A 13,929-nucleotide genomic window follows, 5' to 3' on the forward strand; every position below is an offset into this window, starting at 1 on the left:
TAATGAAAATAACCTCCTCTTGGCTCAACCTAAGTCAAAAACTGAGATATTAATAGCAGAGTGAATCCAGTTTCTGAGGAGATAAATTGAAAGTTTCTATTAACCTTGAACTTGCTTGGAATGTGAAGAAAGAAGAAAACATTTTCACTTGAAATTATTTTCTATTTCTAATATCCTGGAGGAGAATACTTGTATTGTCTCACTTTAAATAACGTACACTGCTACTACCAAAACAAGATCTTCTTGGGAAGGAAATTGAGATTCATTCATTACTTCAGGAGCACAGCTCATAGGCTGAGCAGATAAGTGTGACAAGGATTTAAGCAGTCAGTTTGGCTGCTGACATGCTACTTCACTTCTTGAAGAAAAAACTCACTTGTTTATCATTTGGAGCTAGACCCTGGCTCTTTACTTTGGGGCCTATCACCTCAAATTGTCCAGAACACGGCTGCAGGGTGGGAAGGTGAATAAAAATCTACCTGTCCTGGCAGGAATCCAGAGAAGACCTGGGTGGTTTCTACCAGAAACTGAAGATTTCTAGGACAAACTGGCAATAAATTAATTAGACAAAATTAGGCTTGCAGATCAAATTCAGTAAAAGAAAGCCAAAAGTGTTCTGTGAGGATGTGGAATTCTCTGCAGAGCCTGAGTCTTCCTGCATCAGTGCATCAGAAGAGGAAGCAGTTACCAGTGAAGAAAATGGATTGTTACAAGTCTATAAATACATGCACTATGGAGAAGGAGATTTTGGTCTCTCCCCTGACTGATTGTTGGTTCTTTTTAGAATAGAAGGGGTTCTAAAATAAGAGAATTTTAAAATCATGTAAAACAAGAAACTCCATTTAATTGCTGAGATGCTAAAACCTTGGACATAATTAGCAAATAAATAAATAAATGTACTTGAAATAAAGCAAGATGCTTTGGTAGTTGTGAAGACATATGAATTCATAATTACTTAGGATTTCTTTGTGATAAAATATGAATAATGAATACCTTCAAAGTGTCCTACAGAGTCAATTTATGGGAATCCATTTTAAAGATAAAACCCAGGTCAGCAAAGGAAAGAATCTATAAAAGCAACTGATCTGAATGGATAGATTGTCCTTTCTGTTAAAACACACACTGCAGCTACCTGCTGTGGTAGTTTTCCAGAAAAAGAAGGAAAAGATAAAATGAAAAAAAAAAATTCACAAAGGGATTCTAGCTGCTGAAGTCTTTTTGGCTTTGAAAGAGAGATGGATGCTTGTTTACTTGCTGAGCCCTTTGGATGAGCGAAAGCAGTAGGAAAAACATAGATGCAAAACAGGAAGAAATATATCTAGTAAACACATGGATACAGGAAAACTGCAGGGGAGAAAATAAGCTTATTTTGGTGCTGAATTTACCCCAAAGCATTGCTCTAGCATTAAATGTAAAACATGAGATGATCTAAGAAACTTTTATCATTGGAAAGCAATCGTCCTGATCAAATATGGATCCTTTACAGCAATGATGAAAGGGAAATACTTTATTAAACAGCTAACTCACCGTTTACCTGCTGCAAATATGGAATAAGTCCTCTGAGCCATCAAGGAATTAATCACACCTTCCTCAGTTTGAAGCCTAGCCTTTTCATCATTGTTCTGATGAAAAGATAAAAGCAGATCCTGTAGGCTACTGAAAGAATGTTTACAGGAGGATTCATGCTTGCTAAGGAATAGATGGAGCCAGGAACGTGGCACGAAGAGAAGGCTGACCCAAAGGGCAGTAGGGAGACTGTCCTCACAGCATGCTAAGGCCTCTGGTGAAAAACAAACACAGTGTCCCCTCTGCACTTGAAAAAATACTGGGAATGATGTTCCATGACGCATAGTGTTTGTTCAACCCAGGTATTATTTGGTGCATGCCGGTGTCTGAGTGGAAACAGGTACATCTGCCAGAGACCCCTGATAAGTCAGAGATTTCTTACTGGCTACTGTACCCAGTGAGATAGAGCCTGTTTAAAACAGAGGCCAGTGTGCACGTGCCACATCCACTTGCACTCTCTGGAAAAAAAAAAAAATTGGAGTAAGGCTCCCATCTGTGCAGCTCTACAGATAATCAGCCACACTTTGTAGAACTCCTCTTACTACAGATCAGTTACTTGGAAGTTGTACAGAATTGCAAAAGCAGTGGATAGATGGGCAAAGGGAGCCATTTCAAAGCTGAGCTAAATGCTGGTTTAGCATTTCTGCAGCTTGTCAGGACTGTTAACAACTGCTCCTGTCCAAGCCTGATTCAGGTTGCCTTTTGTGTGGGACAAGGATTCCAGTATTTACACCTTGAGAGAAGTATAAAACAGATAAATGAAGTGGGCAGTAGCTATTTGCAGCAAATGTAGAAGTAAGAAGCATTTCTCCAGGTTTTGTACTAGAGGACAGAAGTCTCATAGGTAGTGCACCCCCACTATGGTTCCTGACGTTTGTGAGTCATAAAGATGTACTGCAAGGTTTTAGCAATTACCTCTAGTAAAGCTCATGTCTAATTGAGAAAGCTTTGATGGAGCAGATGCTGCCTGAAAAAGACAGAAAGAAACTGATTTATTAAGAATGGAAAATGTGTTTAGGCAGAAATAGATGCTGCTTTGTTTAATGTGAGGGGGGGCAGAGGTTCCTGCAGCATACTCTGAGTCCTTTTAAGGAGAGGACCCAGATACCGGAGGAGAGTAATGAAATGGTAGATACATCCATGCTAGAATGCAGTGTCACCACTTCTTCTATAATAAAGGCTTTTAATTTACAGCAGGAAGTTTGAAATATGAAAAATTAAGTAGAGAAGATAGAATAACTTCCCAACAGCAGACAATGTTGGATGCATGTAGCAAAACCTAAGCAAAAATCAAAGATATTTTTAAAAAAGCACATCATTCTTGTAAGGCATTTATTTCAATTTATCTTTCTACTTGGTATGGACTGGTAGGAAACTTTGCTGGGTTCCAGTGAAGAGTTACTGAAGGACAGCAAAGAAACCTTGACATCAGAACCCAAGATTTTAAAAGCTTCTCTCTTAGTTGATGGGGGGGGGGGGGGGGGGGGGGTGATGGTGGTGGTGAATTTAAAGAACTCTGATGTTGAAGCTGATAGAGGTGAGAAAAGTTGGAAGTGTTCCTTATGGCTGTTCCCAAATCCTAAAATATCAGAATCCAGAACATTTGCTTCAGAAATTATATCTTTAAATTGAGCATGGCCTATCTCTTTACATGTTAAAGAAATGGGAATCTGAGAAACAGCAGGAACTCATTTATTGATATTCTTTAAAGGGTTTTGAAATAGTCATGGAAAGATTACACTGAAGTCTTGGGCTGGTGATTTGAAAATGTCTTGAAATAAATGTAGCATGCAAATACTATTATTTCTGAATAATTTATATTTTTTTGAATTACTTCTTTCTGTTGGCATGGAGCTTGTTGCCATTCTAGATTCCACCAGTGTGACAGACCAAAAGTGTTACAATACACGGTGGGTGAAATCGGCTGAGTATCTGCTAATACTCTTCCTTTAGACTGAAAAACCACTCTAAGTTTCTTATCCACTGGGTAGCTGGAGCTCTAGGGACTGTTAAAGCGTGGACACCATGCAGGGTTGACAGTGAGTTTTTGCACAGGGGGGTCTGAATGAAAATCTGGTGATCTGGAAGGAGCTGTGTGTGCATGAGGGTAGGGGAGAGAGAGAGGAACACTACAGCAGCACAAACGTACAAGAAACACCAGACAAGCACTTAAAACAGAGCACCTGGCGGGAAAAAAAGGTGCAAAGAGTGCTATGGGACAAGTGCCACACAGGAAATGCTGGGAACCATGAACTCCATGAGAAATTATTTCGTTCATTTACTTCATATTAAATTTAGGACAACAGGACTGTATGTATACTATTCATAAAAAAACATGATTGTGCCAAAGGGGTAACTGACTTATAACTGTCTTTCCCATCTATGTGACCCTTTTTATTTTTTAGCTTACTGATTGGGTCCAAAGGATATCCATAATTTGGATTGTTTGGGAAATCTAGTTCAACAGTGTGAAACCAGCAAATCCCCGTAAGGGGGAGTTTCATGAATAGAGTTTTGCTTTTTTCCCCCCTCCCTTTTCCTCTCTCCACCTGATAGTAGAGTGACTTAATACCGAGTATCTGGGCTACCATTAAGGGACTTGGAGAAAACAGATTAACAGGTAAGAAATGAGCTATGTTAATGGAATGTGCATTATAAAAAGGCAAAGTGGTCCTTTTAGACAAAGTCCAAGAAAGGAGGTTATACTGTTTTCATGTGCTATGCCTACATGTAATTTTATGAAAATGAAAATTTATTACTTGTTTTAACATCTTTTTTTTTTTAACAATAATTACGGGCTTGCTGTGCTATGGAAGTGACCTAATAGTTAAAATTGTGACCTCTAAGTTATTGTTAATTTTACTGTCAGTATGTGCTTCACATCTCCTACTTAATGGTATGCTAATTGTACAGCAGGATGTCACATTCTCCAACATACAGATTCCCTATTTCAATTACAGCTAAGTAAATCTCCATTACTAATGAGTAAGCATTTCTTTTCCATGTACATTTGCATTATAATGGACATTTTCTTTGTGCACTAAAATTATTCTTTCCTTGACAACAACTATGTATTTTATTTTACAGTAAAGGCTACGACATGATGATTCATTCCTTTCTGTTGGGTTTATCTGTATTTAAATTGTCAAATGTTCTGGATAGCCTGACATTTTCTATCCCATGTTACTTTTCTGTACTTCCAGAATAAATGTATGTATTTTCTTTAAGACAACCTACTTAAGACAAATGATGAAGAAAAGTAAGCTTACATGCCAGTCGTAAATTAAGATGTATTTTTGAAATTTTTGCAGTACTTCACTCACGTTGCTGAGTGAATCTCAGCTATTTATGTCAGTGCAAAGTGACCTTTATGATATAATGTTTGACAGATTTGAATATAAAGAACAAGTGACCACGTGTTACCCATATGATTGCAAGATCCTGCTCTGCTTAACAGAGCATACAGAAATAGCTCTTTGGCTATTACACGCAGTCCCCCGAACTCACTCGCTGCCCTGCTGACACATAGATCCACCAGTGCAGCGGGCAGCTGGGCAGAACGCAGGGGAAGGTGTCCTGTCGGATCCGAGTTCCTCAGCTTTGCTGCCAAACCCGCTCCTCTCGGGGCCAGTCACTGGTGCTGCTGAGCCCAGGACTTGGGCAGAGGATTCCCTTTGTGTGCCAGCACCGTGAGCCAGGAGGGCTCCCCTGCCCTGCGCCAGGAATCCGAGTCCCTGTGGCAGAGATCCTTCCTTCAGTCCGCATGGCCCTGGGAAAATGTCTCACCTGTTATACACAAAAAAGGACTGTGAGTTTTGTCGATAAAGCGATGGCCTAACCTTTGATAATATGCAGCAAAAGTGTTGCTTTGCTTCTGGTGGGGCAACTCCCTATGCAGTAAATAATATTAGAAGGATCTTTTTTAGATGCCTGGAGAAGGTTTACGTATCAAAGAGAGTGCATTAATTAACAATCATTAATATTCGGGATGATTTTTAAATTGGCCTGGTGGTGGGTGTGCATATGGATAAGAATGATGGGTGTTGGGTCCTTTTAATCATCTAAGTACATGGGATATTTTAAAGAAATAAAATGTGGTGAAAGTGTCAGGTAGCATTCCAGGAATGCAGGAGGAAATTTATGCAACCAGAAGTTAGAGCTAACAGATTGATTTCCTGGTCACTGTGCATGAATTCTTTCTAGCCTTGTGTATATCCTGATAATCAGATGGCTTACAGTATAGATACAAAGTTTGTTTTGTTTTTATTTTGAAAGGCCTACGGTACGCAGCCTTTTTCCCAGACAGCAGCAAAAAACAAGGTGAACAATTTTTGCACTATGTGGTTTTGAATTCTGTCATATTTTCTATTCCGTTTCTGTCTTCCATTAGGATAGCTTAGTTTACCCTCTTAGCCAGCACCATCATCCATGTCACCCGGTCCCGCGGTGGGTGCGCACCCCGAGTTCGGGCGGGCTCCGGGGGCCGCTCCGATGTCGCCGCTCCGATGTCGCCGCTCCCTTGGGCAGCTGCTCTCGGGAGCTCCCGGCGACACCTGGCGGTGCGAGCGGGAACCGCAGCCCCGCGTACCGGGACCTGCCCGGCCCCGAGCGCGCTGGGCACAGCCGAACTCACCCCATTGCCTGCGTGAAAACCGGCAAACCACCAACAAACAAAGGGCTGGCAGCGCATTCCCCTCCCATTCACGCTTAGGTAAACCGAGAGAAGCAATAACCGGCATTTCATTGCTGTTGGAGGAAAATTAATGCCTCTGACCTCGCCGTTGAAGTCAATGGGGCAGTTGTCCGCAAGGGTTGTGCACCTTTTTACAATGTTTTTTTTTTTTATTTTTTTTTTAAACTAGCTTTTCAAATATATATTGCACAAATGAATGTTTTATGTAAGCTTATGCACTAAATATACTGCATTAAACAAAACTTTTTTCTCTGTGAAAAACCTTGTGTTTAGAAATAACGAGGTTTTCAGATCTTTACAGTGTAAATACTTTAGGAAGCCTCTTCTGGTGTTTTATTTAACGTCATGGTTTTTTGGCTTGAGTGCATGATTTTTCTTGCCAGCAAATGTATTTCCGTGTGTTTATGAAATTCCACATCTCTTTGCGCATATTTCTTAACAATGGAATATCTGGGAGATACAAATATCTACCTAGCACAAATAAAAACTAAGAATCCTGATTCTGTGGTGAAATTGCAGGACCTCTTGGGGTCTTCTCAGTTTAATTTTTATCTAAAAATACATTCCAACAAAACTGATTATTTTTCTTGCTTAATTGGCCTTTTACTGCTGCTGGTTGTTTTTGTTTTTTTTTTTTTTTAATTTCATACATACAGTTAATATAAATTAAATACAAAACACTACTTTTTCCTGATTTTTCTCAGTCTGCAGGCAAATCAAGTACACCAACAATGCAGTATCTTTAGTTGTTTCCTAAATATGAAATAACAAAATATCCTAAAGAAATGGTTCCCAAAATACATAGCTGCTGGACTTTGGAAGGGGAAAGATTTGGTGAAAAATATACTGGTTTTTATAGCCAAATTTGGTGGTTTATGCCGTTTTGAGATACTCAGAATTTGCCAATAAAATGAAATGAGGAGAAATGACAAAAGGTCAAGTTACACTGTTAATCTGCACAACAAAGGAGTGCAAAGTTCTGAGTTCAAAAATCACTGGCTAAGATTACATAGGGCGTTTTTTCCCCCTCTAAACTTGCTCGCCCTGCAATCCTGCAAACATTCATGGTACATCAACTTTAGCGCAGGCAGTCTGGGGTGAGGCTGTCCCAAAATCTCTTGTGTTCATGGGGCCTCTGGTCAAGTGAATTCTGCACACAACACGGTTCTGTACAGCGCCCCTTGAGTGTGGCACTTCTCACGCTGCTCTGCTGGAGGAGACCTTTCACACAAGGACTGCAGTTCCCAGGCACAGAATAATGAAAATCAGACAAATGCCAGTTCTGGCAGTCGGTGGGAATTGCTAACTCCACCTTTACAACATGACATTAAAAATAGCTCGATCAGATTTTTATCAAGATAATTTATTGAAGAATAGGAGTAGTTTTTTCAGGGATCTGAACCCATTGAAAAGTGACATTTGACATGAAAAGGCATTGGGAGTCTTATCTGAGATATGACAGCTATTTTGTCTTCTAAGTGTAGAGAAAACTGTGGCATTTCAGATAACAAACATAAACATTTAACAGTGGCCACTGGCAATTCTGCTTGGTTTTAGAACTATAGATTCCTAGAGCAAAATTCTGCCTCCAAATTATATGCATGCTGCTCTCATTTATTTCAGCAAAGCTTGTGCACATGTTTCAAAGGTCAGAATTTGGCCGTTGGGGGTGAATTTTCAAGGAAGAGTATATTAAAGACATCTGTGCATCAGCAGAACCATATCCTTGTCCTCTGTAGAGCATTTCAGGAATGAGCCCAGTGCTATTGAGCACGGCAAGTGAAACATTTTGTATTTTTTGAATTGCATTGGGATTGCTTAGCAGAAACACTTCTTGCAGTAATTGGTTCATGATTTCATTTATTTCTTGTAACTCAACACTTCGATGCTGAAAAGTTGTCAGTTTTAAGAGTGTAAAGACTGGAAGGGACCACCCTTCAGAAAATTACAGTTGAAAATATAATGTAACAATCAAACTAAGGGAAGTAGTCCAAGAAAATAGGTATGGTCTGTTGAGGTGCACAAACTTTTGTTTTGAGTCTTATACAGAGAGGTCAACAAATGTTTTACACCAAGGTAGAAAACAAACCCCCTTTTCATTGTGGACAGAGCTCATATTTGAAATTGTAACTAATCAGACACTTGAAAAAATTAAAACTTGGCATTCATATTCTCTTGGAGTTAGTGTGTATTAAATTGATTAAGATCTTTTTTAGCACGTAGTTTTCCCCTGTTTTTTTTAAACATAATAGACTTCTTTAAAATGTTTCTAATGTCTAATTGCTGCTGGATTTCAAGACATATCAATTTTGTTCTTAGTTCCTGCAGATTTTGACAGAATGTCATACCAAAATATTTTGTATTTTTTGTAGGACTGGGAAACAGAAAATCATGACTGGTATTGTTTTGAATGCCATTTGCCTGGAGAGGTGTTGATATGTGACCTGTGTTTTCGTGTGTATCATTCCAAGTGTTTGTCTGATGAGTTCAGGCTTAGAGACAGCAGTAGTCACTGGCAGTGCCCAGTTTGCAGGGTGAGTACCTATGAGATTTCATGTGATGATTAGAGGATTGATATTCAATAGTAGATTTATTATGGTGTCCAGATGGTCTGGCCAGGTTAATGGGTAAAGAATTGAGTATTGAAATGATGGTACATACCTAGAGTGTCTGTACAGAGGTACCAAAATGTGGTGCATGCAGCAGATGTCCATTTTTGAAGACTCCAGCAAGTTTTACTTGCACAGTACCCTGTGCCAGAGTGTGTGCACCTGAGTGCAGCAGAGTGTGGGAACCTTCAATAAGAGTAAACGAATTGCTGTATAAGATGCTGCTGTTTTTACTTAATGTTGTTTTAATGAACCATTTTTGTATTTTGATGACTTGTATTCTTAATATTTTATTGGAATGGTATTTTGTCTTATAAGGCCACAATCATATTACTGATGAGGCTAGTATCAAAAATATGGAGTTAAAGCCTGTTTTTCATTTACTGATGTGGATTCTATTGGCACAAAAAGGGCAATCTGGATTTCACTCATGGCATCCATATCTATGTTGCTTTTTCTTTAAAAATTCTATTTTTATGAGTATGGCTGGGAGACAGCAAAAAGCATTTTTTCTATACTTTCTAAGAATGGGCAGATATATTGTCTACATGTCATTGAAGATTTAATGTTCTGGTCAGGATGGTCCTCACCGGTACCTAGCCTTGAGTCAGCCAAATACCTGTTGCTGTCGTCATCTCTGTGTCACCTCCCCAAATGGAGCACTTCACTAGGCTTCCTACAGAGCTAGGCTCCCTTCCTGTGGAAAGAATAATGCATATGAGTGTTTCAGATAAAATTGTTGCTACAGAGAGGCATAAAACTGCCAGTGCCACTCTGCCCAGGATCATTGGAGAGAGAGGCAATTCCTTTGCTAAAAGCTTGGATTAGCTGTAGAGCCAGAAGACTTACCTTAAGACGATCTGTTCTGCAAAGAATGTAAGGTTTCAGGCACTTTGTGGGATGAGAAAGCAGTTGTTGAAAACACGTGGATTGTTTTTTTTTCAAAACAGCACTTTTTGACTGCTGTTACCTTAGAATGAGTTCCAAAAAACCTGTTGCTCTTGCCTCAGATTGGGAGCTCTCAGGGCTTAGGTAAATAGCAAGAAAACCAGGCATGCCTCAAGGAAGCTGTGAGTAATGAACAATAAGTAGTGGCAGGGAAAAAAACTGCTAAGAATAAAGATATATACTGTATCTCTCCATACTGAATTGCTAGCATTCAATTTAGCTACTCAATACTTAAAATAATAATAGTCAAAATAATACTCTGTTAAACAACACAAAGTATGACCATATACAGATGAATTGCTTTCAGATTTTTAAATAAATCTCTTTAATAATTGTTGGGGCTTATGAAAAGTATTGATAATTCCTATAAATAGTTAAAATTAGGTAAACCGAATCCAGTCTGCACTCCAGTTTGCCAGGAATTTTAGATGACACCTGGTGAAAGTAGAGAATGTGGATGGTTTATGCCACCTTGTGTATGAGATGATTTCATAACATCAACCTTGTACCATGGATATCCTCAGAGTGGAAATGCTGAATCATTGCTAGAAATGTTCTCTGGTAGTCAGCCTTGAGAACAGTTTGACTTTCATCATGAAGCCTTGAAGTCCTTTATGGCAATTATATTAAATAAATGTTTACCTTTAAAAAATCCTGTGAAACTTGAGCCATGTGCTCTCTGCTTATCTTTCTGCATATTGGTTCCTTTCTTGTTCTACAAATATTAAGGAGAGGTTTTGGGGGCTCTTAAATGCTTCCTGCCCTAGAGGCCTTTGGCTTGCTTAGTGCCTCAGGTGATGATAAACCTATTTTTGTGGATATTGCCATTGTGAATGCCGTGGCATCCTTTCTCCCCCTGTGTCAGCAGCTCCTATTTTTCTTGTCATTAATTCAAATCCCTTCAAGCCTTAGTTCTGCAAACTTGGACTAAGGAGGTTTGCATAGTCCCAGTAAGTGTGGGAGTCAGCATCCTTGTGTCAGTATTCATCCTTCAGTATTCTGCTACTTTTTCCCCACCCTCCTAGGAAATGACTGTTCTAATTTCATTTTAAAAGCAAGAAAGTGGCCTATATTCAAAAAACTAATAATGTGGAGAGAGCCCTGGCTGATGTCCAGAGGGCATAACAGAGCTTAACCATCTTGCATAAGGGCAATGAGGGATTTACATTGCGTTATCAGCAGTAAATATGTATCTTCAAGGAAAGTGATAGCTGGGACAAAGAGATACATATATTTTCATATTTAATTCCAAAGCTGGACATGGCACTTTTCTTGAAGATTTCAAAGCTCTTTACAAAGGTGAAGAAAAGTATGTTTAAAACATAATATATGGGAGAAATAACCTAAGAACACTTCATTCTTATGTAAAGATTGCTTCTGTAATGCTGCCAAGGTCAGCAAGCCTTTGGATTTTTCATTTCACAATTGCTGGTTGTATTAGATTGATCAACCTGTGCAGCTTTATCTTGCATGCTTGACTACTCAGAAATATTTTATAAAGGCCGTTGCTAAAGATTTGTTCATAGCTTGATTTTTTTTTTCTCCCATATCATGTATAAGAATCCCATTTAAACCTTGCTCTGAACTCTGTTTGCCTGCCCATGGTTTTTCTCCATTGCATCCATAAACGGCAATGTCCAGTTCCTAATTTGTTTTTTTTCTTTTTTTTTTAAATTGATGGTACCACTCTGAATATTTTTGTACTCTATATAACTCTCACCAGGAATCAAAAGTCAAACAAAGTTCAATTCAAACCACATTGCACTGATTGAAATTTTTCCCTGACTGTTGACTAATCATTGTCTTAAGTGAAATAAATTGGCATTATCAGCAAAATTCCTGGTAGACAGTTCACAAGAGAAAAACTTAATATTGAATGAGTTTAGAGATTACAATTTTCACTTCTGGAGCAGTCCATTCCAGACAGGGTTAGTCAACTTGGTCTCCGAAGGATCTAGGAGACTTGTACATTTACTACCACTCTTCAGTTAGAAAAAAAAAAGGGAATTAATTTTCTTCAGCTGTTAATTTAGTACCTAAAGACTACAAAAAGTACTGACAAAATACTAATTTTTTGGAGGGGAAATAGATATGTATGAAATTATGAATAAGAGAATATCAATCATGTTGGTAAAACTATTGTTATTTCTTGTCTAAAAATCCACATTTAAAAAAAATACAATAAGGCAAAATTAAGCATTTTGATATATTATTTGCCACAGAGAAATAGATTTTGACTCACGAAACAGGAGGAAAGAATTAGTCATGTGGTTTCACTTGACTCCTAATTTTTTTTTTTCACAATCATCTGGTCTGAGAGTGGATCTTCCATGCATGTTCTTTGCAAGGACTTAATAGCCAATTTACCTATCATAGTGGCTATTTCAGAATTCCTGAGGTTTATACATAGGAGACCAAAGTAATCTGTAGATCTTAAGATATTGAATACTGTGCTGATAAATATGCTATAAATAGGCTTTTTCTGAGTTCTGATACTGTACTGAGCATTTCCTAGAGTACATAAAAATAAACCATTATGCAGTTCACAATCAACTTCAGAAAAAATTTGACAAGTGAGAATGACAAGCAGTAGAAAGTTAGAAGCACAGGAAGATGGAAGTTACTTAAGTGAAGTAACTCAAGTGCTTAGATCAGGGGGGTTTAGGTACCAGCTGTCAGTCAAGGTGATTAATGTAAAATACAAGGAAGGAGGAAAGAATATGGCTTTATTGACTTATTTAATAGGATTATGGTAGGAGTTTGAGATCTGTATGGGGAAACATATTATTGAAACAGTATTTGGTGTGATCACACAAATAATAGTCCTGGATTGGTGGTAGTGCAGGACCAGTTTTAGCAGCACATGGCTCAGTGCACAGTGAGGTGTCAGTCCTCACCACTCCCCCCCTGGAGTAAATCAGGGAGCTGGCAGAACTGGGCACTGCACAGGACATACTGAATTAAGGATAAAGGAATTTGTCCACAGCAGTGAGAAAACTGGGAAACCTCCACTTAGAGCCTCCTGCCACCTTCTTTCTGCAGATAAAAGCATATTTAATTCATATGATGCTTCATATTCAGAAAGTGCTTAATGCACTATACAAGTAGAAATCAATTTGTGGATTCAGCTGTAACATTCCCAAAAGCACGTGATGCTTTAAAAAGTCAAATTTTACTGCATCTGATCATGAAAGAGGCAAGTCTTGGGGCATATTTTGCTCCTGCAAAAGCTTTTTCTGTGTGATACTTAGGGCACACAGTGCACTGAATGCTCTGAGACCCATTCCATGTGCCTGCATACCTTTCTTAATGGTACAGGAAACCTGAGGACCCGAGGGCTGGAAGTTTGAGAGGGCGGCAGAGTGGTAAAGCTTTCCATATGTAGCACCAAATTCCTCTGGCAATTTAAGCCCTAAAATAGTCCAAAGGCCAGTGTGTAAAGCAAGAAGTTTCTAAAGAGCAGTGGTGAGTGCATGTTAGACTCCCTCTCATTGTTCCCCTCTGCAAATAGACCCCTGGATACCTGAATTGCTTCTGAAAATGCAACTGATGCCTTAGAAACATGTATCTGTCATTGAGCAGCCTTCACATAATCCATCACTGAACTGAAATGCAGCTCTTTGATGTGTGTGTACACAGGACAGGTGAGAGAGGAAGGGAAAAATACTCATTAATGGGAGATTGTAGGAAGACAGAAACCTCTATAAATAGTGTAAATGTAATTTAAATGCTTATAGCTAGAGAGAATTCTGGCACTGAAACCTTGCATTTCTTAGAATTTTCTCCTATTTTTTTCTTTTCAAATGAAAGACTGCAGCAACTGCAGCACAGTGGCCACTGCCATCTTGGGAGTTGAGAGCTAACTCAGAGCGCAGAGATTTGTCACTTCCATCATCCCTGGTGCTACTGCAGATGGAGTGTTTCTTGGAAGTGCCCCTGGCTTCTCTAGCCTCATGTAGTTTGTAAGGTCTTGCAGTGAAATCCTGTGCTATAAGCATGTCAGAATTTCTAAATGAGTCACACCTGCACAGTGCAATATAGTGTTACCCTCTTGAACAGCTAGGCAGAATAATTAATCTGGAATATTGAATATAAAGAGCAATGTAACCTTCA

General features: G+C 38.9%; 1 protein-coding gene across 9 annotated transcripts in view; it reads left to right on the forward strand.

Annotated features, from left to right (window-relative positions):
- Positions 1-13,929, forward strand: part of ZMYND11 (zinc finger MYND-type containing 11) — a 105,562-nt gene that overhangs the window by 68,424 nt on the left and 23,209 nt on the right. For 4 of the 9 annotated variants that reach the window (XM_062506549.1, XM_062506557.1, XM_062506581.1 and 1 more), the window contains exon 3: positions 8,632-8,793. The exons of 3 other annotated variants lie outside the window; for them this stretch is intronic. In XM_062506549.1, coding sequence (XP_062362533.1) covers positions 8,632-8,793 — 162 coding nt within the window. Of the gene's footprint in view, positions 1-5,841; positions 5,887-8,631; positions 8,794-13,929 lie in introns of all 9 variants that reach the window. 2 more of the 9 variants (XM_062506543.1, XM_062506534.1) reach the window with 1 other exon arrangement.

The sequence above is a fragment of the Cinclus cinclus genome, chromosome 1, assembly GCF_963662255.1.
Source record: "Cinclus cinclus chromosome 1, bCinCin1.1, whole genome shotgun sequence".
NCBI classification, from domain to species: Eukaryota; Metazoa; Chordata; class Aves; order Passeriformes; family Cinclidae; genus Cinclus; species Cinclus cinclus.